The 14,487-nt window shown below is 34.7% G+C and overlaps 1 protein-coding gene across 1 annotated transcript; it reads left to right on the top strand.

Annotated features, from left to right (window-relative positions):
- The first annotated feature begins 1,417 nt into the window (after positions 1-1,417).
- LOC145274878 (uncharacterized) lies at positions 1,418-10,847 on the top strand. Its single transcript, XM_080127492.1, has 5 exons — positions 1,418-2,093; positions 3,983-4,138; positions 5,036-5,184; positions 7,356-7,504; positions 10,730-10,847. Exons 1-5 carry the CDS (start codon positions 1,433-1,435, stop codon positions 10,812-10,814), a joined length of 1,200 nt encoding a protein of 399 aa, XP_079983618.1. The 5' UTR covers positions 1,418-1,432; the 3' UTR covers positions 10,815-10,847.
- The last annotated feature ends 3,640 nt before the right edge of the window (positions 10,848-14,487 follow it).

The following is a 14,487-nucleotide window of genomic DNA, read 5'->3' as shown; positions in this document are numbered from 1 at the left end:
TATAAGAATAGGGGGGATGTTACAATATTTTTGATGCATAATGGGGTATGATCCTACACAGTCGGGCGATTCTATTTATAGACGATGCTGCTAGGAACTGACGAATCGAATTAATTCACGTTCTGCTACCAACCAAATAGAAATCAGAATTGCTCCATAAATATTAAACCTTTTCTGTAGCAATTTCGCATATTTTTTTTTCGTCTCGACACGGTAAGAATCTTTTTCTCTGTGGAACTGTCTAGTTAAAACCAGTCACCTCTCAGGATTAGTGTGGAAGAACGAACCATCGGAAACTGTTCTGTCTACTGCAAACCAGTTACCTCTAAGGATTAGTGTGGAACAACGAACCATCGGAACTGTTCTGTCTACTGCAAACCAGTTACCTCTAAGGATTAGTGTGGAACAACGAACCATCGGAACTGTTCTGTCTACTGCAAACCAGTCACATCTCAGGACAACGAACCATCGGAAACTGTTCTGAAACTAAACATGGCTTGTACTTCTAATTACATTGACTAATGTATACCTGTGTAAAAGTACCCTGGGATCCTTATTCGTTTCCATTGATTAATTCTATAGTACAATTTTTTTATTAAAAAAGAACAAAATAGAACTATATTTTGCTTTGTAAAAATATAGTTGAAGAAGACATAATATATATACATTAATACGACAGCGTTTGTGCTACTTTCTGTGTCACGCTTACATCCGGGTCGTTTAATTGTTATATACTTCCATTTCTTGTCATGAATAATTTTACCAAGAATTCTTCATAAGTTTTGGTTTCAGTTTCGATTATGACTGATAGCACTCCAGTAATTTTTTTATTAATAATTTTATCAAGAATTCTTCATAAGCTTTAGTTTCGGTTTCGATTATGGCTGAAGGAGCTTAAGTTACATATATATATATATATATATATATATATATATATATATATATCATAAGTTTTTATTTCGGTTTCGATTCAAGCTAATGCACCCAAATGCTATGAATATATGTATTTTTTATTTTTGAAATCGAAATTTTATAAAATATGAAAATCGATAGAACATTAACTCTATAATAATAGATAGAAAAACTGCAATATTTAAAATATCATATTTAAGCGTACTTGCCGGACCTTCGTGCTAGCTCAGATTACAGTTTTAACAAAAAAGCTAAAATAATATCAGAGAGTCTCCATTAACACTGAACATCTACAGAATGCTAACATCAATATATTACATATGAAAGTGTCCTCTGTGGAACTTCCACAGATCCCACTAGTGAAAAATCATATGCTAGTTAGAAGCGAATATCGATTTTACTGATAATATATCTATCTATAACATATTGAAGAATAGACCGCGTTTATTTCCATATAATATTTTGAAATTCACTCATGAGAATGGGGTTTTGTAGTGTGGCTTGATTTCCTTGTTTTTATATGTTTTGTTTTGTCGATCGTGATTTTTATTTTAAAGGGTTTTATTTTCTTGCAGATGATTATGGATATGAATATGATGATGGTGATTATGGAGTTACAGAGGATTGGGCATTTCAAAATGATGATGAAACTAAAGATGATGATGCCGTTACACATTATGATGATGCATTACCAGATAATGGTGGAGTTACATATGATGATGATGCAGTTAAACCTGATGATGATGGGGGTAAAGATGATGCATTACCAGATAATGGTGGAGTTACAGATGATGATGATGCAGTTAACCCTGATGATGATGAGGGTAAAGATGATGCATTACCAGATAATGGTGGAGTTACAGATGATGATGATGCAGTTAACCCTGATGATGATGGGGGTAAAGATGATGCATTACCAGATAATGGTGGGGTTACAGATGATGATGATGCAGTAAACCCCGATGATGATGGGGGTAAAGATGATGCATTACCAGATAATGGTGGGGTTACAGATGATGATGATGCAGTTAACCCCGATGCTGATGGGGGTAAAGATGATGCATTACCAGATAATGGTGGAGTTACAGATGATAAGGTACTTCCGGACGATGATGCTAAAGGTGGGGATGAAGTTGGTTTTTGCCAGCAGTCATACAAAACCATCGATGCGGCCATGAGAAGTAAGTGTTACATATTTTTTGTATAACTCTTAAGCTCCGATTCGAAAGTTTAGCGTGATTCTCACAATGTGAACGGAATTCTCGAGTGGACTATGAGCATTTGTTACATAATTCCCGGCAACTGTCGTCAGAAATAAATCTATAAGTGAGACTTACTGATCCTGTCGATCTGGGAGACGAGTCGGGAACGTGACTGTCTTAGAATGGGATATGGAAAAGCTATGTGTGAGAAACTAATCCAATTACTATGATATTAAACTCACCAAATGCAGGTACTTGGGCACCAATGTCTAAAAAAAAGTGTTGCATCTATGCTGTCGGAGACTTAATTGTTTAGGGTACAGTCCTGGGTCGAGATAAAGGGTAAAGAAAATATAAGTAGCTATTGTTACAAGTTTAGTCTAAGGCACATTGAGGCCAGGTTGTTTGATTTTAGTTTGGATTCTCTCATCAAGGAGAGTGTGTTTCGAATATAGACTCCAAGTCCGTGCAATTCTGCCTGATTCCTTACGGCAGAGTGGGAGATAATCAAGCATCTTAGAGTGGTTAGACGGGCGAGTGTAAGTTAATTTTTTTTAGAACTAAGATATCCGGGGACTTTGCTAAGAAATAATTTTCTACATTATCTAAATTAGTTATAAATCCACGGATATTTCTGACTGCGAACATCAAGGAAAAAGGCGATTTAGTTTTATTTGGATTTGTGCCTCGTTTGATTGTAGTTTTTGTTTAAGCTGTCATTTTAGTTAATGGTTTCAGTTTGAGGGCGAGTAGTGCTGGATAAATTGGATGTACATAAGTATCAAACAGGCAAAATGTAGACCATCTGCCAACTCTTCATCCACATGATTGTGGCCTTGGGAATGCTCATCGGAGATATGTGCAGGGCCCCTTTCATTGCCCACTACGACTATACTAATATAATAAAACAGCCGCTCCAATAGGATAGGTTCTAAACCAAGTATTCCTGCGCTCCCGCATGGTAATTTGGGTTAATTGAGTTCGCACTAAGTATATATATGTTTACTGAAAAGTTACACTCGTCAAAAGAATTAAAGTGCTTCCTTCAAGCTGTTAGGCTTAACATTCACAAACAATATGAATTTACACATGGACTCTCTCTACCGTGCTAAGAGATTACTCACACCTGAAAGTACCCTGTATCTTTACAAAGCAACTATTCGCATATGCATGGAGTATTGTTGTCACATCTGTGCTGGTGCATCTACCAGTAGCCTGTCGCTCTTAGATAAAGTTCAGAAAAGAGTCGTCAATCTAATAGGTTCCACACTGTCGGCCTAACTCCAATCACTGTCCCATCGCCGAAATGTGGCATTCCCGTGCCTGTTTTACAAGTGCTTCAATAAAAAATAAAAAAGGCTCGGACGAACTCAACATAGTAGAGCTCCCACGACATTAATGGCCCGAGAAGTAGTAAAATACCATCTTTTCACTGTTGATGACGTAAATAATTCGAGATGCTTCAAAGCTTTCTACTCAAACAGCTTCTTTCCTCAAACTCCTAGACTTTAGAATTACCTCCCGGGCCCATACTTCCGTGACTGTACTGACATGCAAAAGTTCAAGTGTAATGTGCCCAACTCCCTATAAAGTATTCCTGCAAATCTGATCCCAAATAGAATCCCCTATGAGTTAGTGCAGAGAAAGTATCGTTCTATTTTTTAAAATAGTATTTTCAAGTAAAATCCACGTTTTACTGTATCTTTTTTTATGAAATTGTAAGGTTAAAGTACAGAATACTTACAAAACACCCTTCTCTCTCCATGTTAAGATTGAGGTTCTAAATAATAACGTTATTATTTCAGCACGGTATCTATTCTGCATAAGTACTTAATTTTAAAAGATTTTAATTATTTTTCTGTTTTCAGTAAAAGAAGTAGATTTTGTGTTTGTTGACCAAGGAGAAGTTATTGACGGACAAAATGGAAAAAAGACGCCTGTCCAAACTCTTTTCCCCGGTGGTCCGGATTTGGTACAAGCCGCTGTATATTCAAAGAAAACCAGCAAAGCTTATTTATTTAAAGGTAAATGTATTTCTAATTAGTATCACATCTTCCAGGTGTGAATCTTATAAAATACGAAATACGGTTCGCACTGAAAGTTTTGTAACGTTTATAATTAAAATCAAAAAGTACATAGTATATCAAAATGTGGTCTGATATTTATTGCTTGTACGTATTGAAATGAGTTTGAATTATAAATGGAGGTACGAAAATATAGCTAAACATTTATTGATACTTTTTTTTTCATTTTCACACAAAACAAATGCCACTTTGATGTAGGGGTCTACTATCTGGGGCGTAAATTGCAAGGATGCTATGTAGGGAGTTGAGCAGCAAGATCTCTGTTTACATTACAATTGAACTTCAGCATAGTACAGTCAGGGAAACAGGGACCCGGACGGAAATTCCAAAGTCTTGCATTTTTGGAGAAGAAACTATTAGAGTAGAATATTTTCTGGCATCTGGGGATCTCTACTGTGTAGGGGTGGGATTTTGCTGTTGCCGGGTCTGTTAGGTGATATTTACGACGAGGTGCTACAAGAATTTGTAATTCGTCGGAGCATCCACCATTAAAATACTTGTGAAACAGGCAGAGGGATGCAAGATTTCGTCGATGGGACAAAAGCTGAAGCCAGCTAACAGTTCGGGACCTATAAGGTTGGCGACTCTCTTTTGAATTCTGTCCATGAGCGAGAGACTAGTAGTAGATGCACAAGCCCAAATATGATAACAATTCTCCATGCATGAGAGAAAAGTTTTATTGATCATACGTTCATATGTTGTCCATGTGTAATAGTCTGCGCATTCAAAGGGTTTTGCTTAATATTTCAGTTGTTTTACTTATTTGCTTTTCTTCTTCTTCTTCTTCTTCTTGTTTTTGTTCTTCTTATTATTATTCTTCTTATAATTATTATTCAGATGAAAAAGTATGGGCGTATACGGTAAATTCCGCAGGGCAATTCACTTTGTCTGAAACTTCTCCAAAAGCTACCTCGAACGAAAAGAGCCACAGCCCCGAATGTGCAATTCAGTATTATGATGGCGGTGAACGCATTTTTCTTTACAAGGTTTGTACAATGTTACACACAAAAGCACGCACGCACACACACACACACACACACACACACACACACACAGATATATATATTAATAATAGCTTTGAACAAGATATCCGGAGACATACCGAGCTGGGAAATAAATAATTAATAAAGGGGAAAGCGTTAATAAAAACGATTTAAGAGTAAATTTATATATTTATAAATAGTGATTATAAAAAAAACTAAAATAAACCTCGAGACGTCTTTCAACCGATATATTGTCAAGAGAAAACATCGATTAAGAAAGTATATATATATATATATATACATATATATATACATACATATATATATATATATATATATATATATATATATATATATATATATATATATATATACAGTCCTGATCAAAACCACTTAAGAAAGTAAGCGTTTACGCATATTATCGAATTTTTAATCAAACAAATGGTTGAAACCATTGCTAAAAGGGAAAATTATTATGTTAAAAACTTCTTTCATGTATGTACATTAATCTTATTCTGAAAAGAAATATTCGTCAATAATTCTCCTTTGAAAATGATATTTCACCACTGACGCTTCTCGCCGTTTTATGTGATCTAATCATATCAGGTCTCCCAAGCTTCTTCCATGTACGTACATTAATAATGGAAATGTCAGACCTACCATCAAGCTGTAGTCTTACTTTCTTTTTAAACATTTTAACATATTTCTGGATATTTCGTTCTTCAGATTCAATTTTGTGAGTTTAATGGATGTCTTTTTTCTAAGAGATTTTTTCCTACAATGTGATGCCTCATGTCATTTCTGGTAGCATATGTCACACTGTTTAAATTTGTAGGGACACTCATTTTACCAATGTTTATCTTCAAACCTCCAACACTGTCCAGGTGGATCTTTTCCCTGTTTTTTTCCTCTGGTTATTTTTTTAAGTTAATTTTTTCGTCTGATGGATCATTTTAATGTGCGATACTCCGTTTTCCTCTATGTCACGACTGTCCTGCTTCAACTCAATAAGCCGTTCACAGTCTTCGGCTAAGCTTTGTAGTTTTTCATTCGGCTCGTTTTCAAGTTTATTTAAAACACGACGCCTGGTTTCAGCGTCTTTATTAAAAACCAGCCCTTGCACAAAAATTGTCTGTTTCATAACTAGCACAAAGAAAAATGTTAACTTGTTCGAACATAAACAAAATGATGTCATCAGATTACTTAAAAATACACGTATGAGTTTGTCAAGAATTGGGAGTCAGAGAGAGCAGACCTAGTTGGTAGGCAGAAGGAGCCATTACGGTCCTCAGACCATAATGGCTCCGAGTAGAGGAAAACATCGATAGTAAAAATCTAATGGGCAGTGTTACAGCTTTCCAATGAGGGAAACATCAAAAATAAAGCTGCTGAAAATAGCAACAAAACTTTATTTTCCGAGGATCCGTCAAATGAACATGAACCCAGATGGATAAGGTATTTTTTACACAGGCATCACCACATTATCAAGGCCAAGAGGCCACTCAAGGATAAGGGTTAAAGAGTGTACAGTAGAAATTGGACAATATACTAATCATTAGTAATGACAATTTGGTAAATTTGATAACTTATATGGAACGGCTCATCAAGAACTTATTTACGTTAGACTTGAAGACAACCATATTGTAGTCAGCCGGAAAGCAGGAAAACGGAAGACAATTCCACAGGCGTGCAGTTCTAAGAAAGAAGCTTTGTTCATGGAATCTACGTTTAGGTTTAGGCACAGATAAAGAGTGGGGGGAATTATTGATAGTGTTTACAGCTAGACGAGTGTTTCTTGTGAAAGTTTGGCGAGGGGGGACCATAGATTGAAGCTCAGTGGAACACTTTCCATGACAATAACGATACAACAGAGACAAACTCGCAACATCTCTTCTGTGAGATAGAGGTTGCAAGGAAGAGAAAAGGACATCTCCTACGAGGTTACGAAGTCTACTGTGAACTCTATCAAGGCAGGACCAGTCCTGGTATGTTTCTTTATTGACCGATGTGAACCCTAAGAGACTGTTATTTGTCCCTGTTTGTTATAATTGTTATAGACGATGAAATATATCGACACGTAAGCAATATATACTCGACAATGCTAAACAAGATTGAAATGTAGAGATGTAGGCGGTTTAATAATTTTACAAATATTGTTGTTTGCATTTTTGCAGGAGGGCCATTTTTACATATTCTATCCGAAAGATGAGGACGTCGATCAGAGGGATAAATACCCAGTAAATCAATACTTCCGTGGTATTCCCAGCAAAATAGACGCCGCAATTTCATCCGATGATGAAATAAACTTCATAGTGGACAAGCAGTAAGTAGTCGTGTGGTATAATTATGGATACTATCTTTGCCCATGTACAAGTTGATTTAATAGTTTATATATATATATATATATATATATATATATATATATACACACATATGTGTGTATATATATATATATATATATATATATACATATATATACATATGGTAAGTTATAAAAACATATATGGCAATTAAACTACACAGAATATTCTGCATTTCATTCTCGTGAGATTGCGTCAGGCGTACGAGAATGAAACGCGAAATAGTCTGTGTAGTTTAATTTTTATAACTTACTACCTAGCTCTACATATGTATTGAGCACCGTTGAAGTAAATACTGAACATTTACGCATAAAATTATATTTTCGTATATTAATTTAGGTGATTAAATAAAGTAGTTGATCGACAATACACACAAGAATCCCGAGTTTCCTTCGAAGTAAACTTCTACGACTGCAATGCACTTGCTGTGCCGTTCAAACAACTCCTGGGATGCCCAATTGAAATCCTTTTGTGAAAGCGTGTCAATGGCCCTCGTCACGGACTCTTTTCTCATCTCAATTTTCTCATAATGACAGCCTATTTAAATAAAATTAAGTGTAGGTTCTCTACAAAGCAATGTAAGCTACAGTGTATTTTGGACTAAGATACTGTTCGGAGGCATGTGAAGCTTCCTCCAGCTATGGGTCCTAACCAGGAGCATGTAATCAATCGAACATGAGACGGGCCTTAAAGTAAATACCGGATTTTTGGGGCAGATTTGCAATTTAGTTGTATAATATCCTCAAACCAGGTAATCACTAAAAGGGACTTAAAAGTTGTTACCTGTATCGATCAAAATTTAAAACCACTGATTATATGTCAGCCTACATCACAGTAACATATACTGAGTGAGTTCCTAACAGTATTTTGTATAGTTTTTTAGTTTAAACTCATTTTCCCAAAATTTCCCCAAACTTAACATGTTCGATACAGTCTGCCGCCATTTGTATTTTTCAAATATACCGATAAACACTGCATGTTTTTGAACTGATTAAACATTATACATTACATAAAAACACTACAATCTTATCCAGTTAGGTAGAACATTTACTTTTCTTGCCTTTGATAACATTTATTTGTTATATATTCATTTTTTGACAACTTCTTTGTATCTGTTAATACAAACCCTTTTCATTTAATGTAACGTTTAGTCAGCTCGAAAAACTGTTTATCGTTGTATTTGAAAGATACAAATGGTGGCGGACACTGTTAATTATGGTAAGTTTGAGAAAGTGAGTTAAAACTAAAAAACTATAAAAAATACTGTCACAAACCCACCGATTATGTCAGCCTATGTCATGGTAACGTATTCGGTGGGTTTTTGACACTGTATTGTATAGTTTTTAGTTTTCAACTTCATTTCCCAAACTTAACGTATTCAACAGTTTGCAACCATTTCTGTTTTTCCAGCCGATTAAACATTTTACCTTACATAAAAACACTAAACAACTATCCAGTTAGGTAGAAATGTAACTTACCTTACCTTTGCTTTCATTTGTTTTTGGACAACTTTTTCGAATCTGTGTATAGTAACCCCCCCCCATCACTCAAATATTAATTACTAACTCACATTTTTGTATACAGAAAAAAAAAATTAGCGTTTCAACGTTAGCTTTATCCACTGATTGTTGGTCGAGCCCAAGCCATGATTGACGGCAATCCTGAGGATCAGGATCCAATTCTGCAAGAGTACCATTTTTTTCATATTTTTCTTTTTTTTTTAGAGTGGATTGCTGTACTAAGAATATAAGAAACATGCATTTTCTCTTTTTATTAGAATTTTCCATTACACCAAATTTAGCCAGAGCAACGCGTGGCAGGGTACAGTTTTATTTATTTATATTTATATTTATATATTCATATATATATATATATATATATATATATATATATATATATATATATTGAATGAATAACCAAAGTCTATATTCCAAAGTTCATGATGTTGAGAATCTTATAATGTATTCCTTTAATTCAGTTGACATTTACAATACTTGAAAGTATGTTTCATAGCGCAAAATCAATCAGCTTATTATATTAATCAATGAATCTATTTTGCCCTTAACTCATCAGAAAAATAGCAACAATCAACCTATCAAAAGGAAATAAAGTTTTTACATGATTAAAATCCGAAAATTGTAAGAGAAGCTACCAATACCTTATATTATGTTTCCATTACGCCATTTTGAATTTCGATTTATACGGTAGTTACAGCTTCTGAATAAAAAGAAATAAATTATAAGATGGTCACCCTCATGAACTTTGGAATATAGACTTTTGTCGTTTATTTATCTATATAGGAAGCCCGGGTGGAGATAGGTGTAAAAAAAAACGGTAGTAGCGGGATGGATCAATACAACAGAAGGCAGCTCAGGTGAGGATAGGTGGGAAATGAAGACACTTTCGAAGAACGTTATGTAATAAATTTCTTATTTAAACTTGGTAAAAAAAAAATGCCACAGAAACGTACAGAATGCTTCAGACTGCTTTTGGACCATCTTTTATGAATCGAGCATCAGTTTTTGAGTGGCATAAGAGAGTCAAAGAGGACAGGGAGTCTGCGATGGATGATGAGAGGAGATGGAAGAGTAAAGAAGATTACAGTTGATTGACCAAATAAAGAATTTCATGGATAAGGATCGTCGTGTAGAGACAATAAGTGCACAGTTTGATATCAGTGTGGGAACTGTACACACAATTATTTGCGGGAAACTCAAGATGCGGAAGATTTGCGCGAAATTTCTCAGAAGGATGTTCAGAAAGAAAGAAAGACGTTGCCATGACAGCAGGAAGATGGCCGAGTTGATCAATTCAGATTCTCACCCTCCCTATAGTCCAGACCTTGAACCGTGTGGCTTTTGGTTATTCCCTAAGCTCAAGGAAACTTTAAAGGCTGTCATTATGAGACAATTGAGGAGATGAAAGTGGCTGTGAGGAGGGTGATTGACATACTCACCCAAGAGGACTTCCATTGAGCCGTGCAGACGTTATTAGAACGGTACAATAACTTCGTTGCAACCGGGGGAGATTACTTCGAAGGGGACTAGAGTTTAATGCATGCACTATCAATAAAAGTTCACATACGAAAAAAGTCTAGAAACTTATTGAAAACATCTCGTATAGTTACACGTTTGTAATGAAAACATTGTTTCAGATTTATAATTGTAGATATTTTCCCTTTGTTGCAGGGCGTTCAAAATGCCAATCCACACGCGTACTGTAAGCAAGGAAGGAAAACCAGTGGAGTCGGTTTTCAACAAATGCAAAGCTTGATGGAATTTTAATTTTAAACAAGATGGTTCCGTGAATAAATGAGTTTAAATAAAATAAAACTTTAGTTTAATTTTATTTGATTTTGTGTCATTGATTTTTTTTTTAATTTATTTTGTTGTAGAAATTCTTTGAAATTGTTAACTGCTTTATTATTTTTGTGTGTTACAAACAGTAAAAAAGTCAATATCTTAATATTTCATCCAAATGAAGAGAGCTTGATAAGGATACCTTAAACGGGCCTTATTATCGGGCTTGAAACCGACGGTACCAATGATCTGTTTCAACTAACAACTTTCTGTACACAAAATATAAATACGCTCTTACATTTTGGATTTTCCTTTTAATTGAGCACTCTGCTGGAATTCTTTTTCAAAAAAAAACTAATCATATATATATATATATATATATATATATATATATATATTAGTGTTGTACCGATTAATCGGAATTGGGGATCGGAAAAATCGGTAGTTTTCGGGGTATCGGTATCGGAATCGGAAAAATTTGTGCCTGTTTGTTCCGATTCCAAAACCGATACTTTATAATTTTTCATTGCTGATACCGTTGATAAATATTTATTCCTTTTAAACTATTAGTAAAACTAACCTCTATAGATCATGATAACATTAAAAGATCTAAATATATTTTATCTGTGTAAAATAAACAAAATAAAATTCGCTAGATAACCTTTAGAAGAATGCAGTTTATTTGCAAGGTATTGAAAAATTGTTTAAATTTAAAGAAATATTTTGTCAATAAAAATAATATCAAACATTATTGCTAATTAAATCAAAAGTAGAATATAATAGTGTTGGATTTTGTCCGGTTAGGTTTTTGTCCGCTCCCTTACTCGGCATTTGCAAATATGACAAGGAATGGCGAAAAAAAGCAATTGATTTTGTTTTGTATTTTTGTAGGGGAATCGATTTCAACTTTCATTTCATTTTTTATTGTTTTAAGCAAATGTTTTAGAGGTCACTTGTCCATCCCCATATCAAACAGTTTAAAACGGTCGTGTATTTTTTCGCACCTAGTTGCCAAATGATTACAGGCCGCTTCCCAGGGAGTTCACAGAAAAATTCAAACGTCTGGGCGAGTTTTATTTTATTTTCCTGGAGCCACTTTGTCTGACACCAGCTGTTTTTTTATGGTATCATTCTCGGGGTTTCACAAACGTTAATATACACATGATTATATCACAATGAATTTATCAAAGTCTGGATAAAATAGATAAAGAGAAAACATTTAGAAAATTTTCAAATTGAAACAGAAATTATATCTACATTTAAAAATACCCCCCACCCACATTGAAATTCTACTTTTGAGCGATATCTGTGAACCCACTAAAAACAAAAGTATTTAAGAATTTAGGATGGAGAGTTAGTAGCCCATATAAATTAATCTCTAATTAAATATGTATAAATTTTTAAAGAATCGGAATCGGGAATCGGATCGGAATCGGAAATTTTGAAAGGAATCGGTAATTGTATCGGAATCGGGAAAAATTTTGGAACATACACACACACACACACACACATATATATATATATATATATATATATAATTGTATAAAATCAACATTAGGTTCTCTACAGTGCAATGTAGACTCAAATGTATTGAGGACTATGTAACTGCGGGGAAGATTGAAAATGGACGACTTTACCTATTTCGGTGAGAATAAAATATAGGCGAAGAAGCATTGATTGATCCTCATCCAATCCCAGGTAACGTCAGGTCTCCCTGCTATGTTTACAGTAAGCCAGTAAATGGTAGTGAAAAAAGACCTCTCTTGAACGTTCAACAAGAACATCCAAGAAGGGAAGAGTGTTATCTGTCTCACTTTCAATGTGTCTTTAGTGTCCATTAACGAAAAGTCGAAATCGTAATTTCTAGTAACGCAATCACTGTAGATGGACATTTAATAATAGTTCTGCTTTTCTAAATATTTAAATTCGCTTGACATGCGTATGAACTGTTAAAAAATTAAAAATTAAAAATAAACTAAGATGAATTTACAAAATTTATAACGATGTTTTTTAATTTTGACTCATTTTTGACCCCTTAAAAACTTTTTTAACCAGCTAAATACGCATAAAGGAACGATTCATAATAAACCCAATAATAATGATATAGTAATGATTTAAAAAGTAAAAAGAAAAATTCTCGTCCACCAACACCGAGAATAGAAACCAAAACGTTTACTTTTTTCTGACAGTGGTTTCAGTTAGACGGGTGTTTTTCGTGAAAGATTGACGAGGATTGGAGCTCAGACGAGCACTTGTTATGGAAGCGGATTAAGGACTATCCACTCATCTAGTGTTTCCTTTTCAGATTAAATATGTTTTTACCTCTTTTTCAAAGTGTTTTTAACATGTTTTATTAACTGTTTGCATGGAATAAGATTTTTTTTTTGTTTTATGTGTATTCCTTGTTGAATAATAAAAATTTTGTAAAACATTACTCATAGGTTTTTAAATTTTTTTTTTTTAATTTCGATAAATTTTCTGTATCAATTCTTAAAATCTTATATATATACCGTCTAGCTGAATCCACTGTGAAGAATTCCCCCCCCACTCTTTATCTGTGCCTAAATCAAAACGTGGATTCCATGAACAAAGCTTCTTTCTTAGAACTGCACGCCTGTGGAACTCTGTTCCGTCTGCCTGCTACCCACATAACTACAACTTGGATGTCTTCAAGTCCAACGTTAACAAATTCCTAATGAACCGCCACCTTAAGTAAACACTTCATCAAATCTCCACACTAACGTAATGTACTTTCAATAACCCTTATCCCTGAGTTGCTTCCGGGCCTTGATAAGGGGTGACCACTGCGTAAAAAAAATACTAGCCTGGGTACCCGGCGTTGGCTGGGTTGACATGAAGTTCCGTTTGGAACACACCTGCTATACTAATCACTTTCATCATGGGCAACGTGGATATCCCCACAACAATTCCCAAAAATAAAACATCGCCCCAAAAAGGTTGTATGTAATACCCTCTCCACCAGATATTTCGGCAGAAGGAGTACAAAGAGAATAAACTCTTCTCCGGATATTGAGCACTGGAAAGACCCCCCCTCCAAAAAAAATAATTAAAAATAAATAATTACAACTTTCGTTTCAATAAAAATAGCAGCAAAGGCCCGTGCGATCGCAAAAAAAAACAACTTGCCAAGTAGGCAGAACCCATAAAAAAATGAATTCCAAAAACAATTAAATGAAATTTTTCGTCATTGTAATGCCCCTCCCCAAAGTGGGGGCTCATTTTGTTTATGAAATTGTTAGATAAAAGTACAGGGTTGTCTCATAAAAATGAATTAGATTTATCGTTATTTTATGTTTTAAATTCCCGTCTCCCTCACCCCTCCCACAAAAAAAGCAAATTGTATTTGTAATGTTTTGCCCTTCCCCTCTTGAAAAGATGCTAGGGTTGGCATGTCTCATTGAGCGCTTGATAGCCAATATGTGGGTGCGCATTTTACGTTAAATTAATATGGAAAAATGATCCCCGACCCTAAAATATTAAATAAAAAGATTCCCGAGGTGGAACACAAATAAAAAGATTCCCGAGTCAGAACACAAATAAAAAAGATTCCCGAGTGTGAACACAAATAAAGATTCCCGAGTCAGAACGCACATAAAAAGATTCCCGAGTCTCATCACAAATAAAAA

Source organism: Euprymna scolopes, unplaced genomic scaffold, assembly GCF_053919585.1.
Source record: "Euprymna scolopes isolate OS-2025 unplaced genomic scaffold, ASM5391958v1 sca5, whole genome shotgun sequence".
In the NCBI taxonomy this organism is placed as follows: domain Eukaryota; kingdom Metazoa; phylum Mollusca; class Cephalopoda; order Sepiida; family Sepiolidae; genus Euprymna; species Euprymna scolopes.
Note: the sequence above shows the minus strand (reverse complement) of the source record. Positions and strands in the feature narration are given on the sequence as shown.

Excerpts from the sequence above, each read along its gene's own strand:
- LOC145274878 (XM_080127492.1), top strand. The coding sequence starts at position 1,433 with ATGTTTTGTTTTGTCGATCGTGATTTTTATTTTAAAGGGTTTTATTTT. Across the intron at positions 4,139-5,035 it reads CAAAGCTTATTTATTTAAAG|ATGAAAAAGTATGGGCGTAT; the intron begins GTAAATGTATTT and ends ATTATTATTCAG. Across the intron at positions 5,185-7,355 it reads AACGCATTTTTCTTTACAAG|GAGGGCCATTTTTACATATT; the intron begins GTTTGTACAATG and ends GCATTTTTGCAG.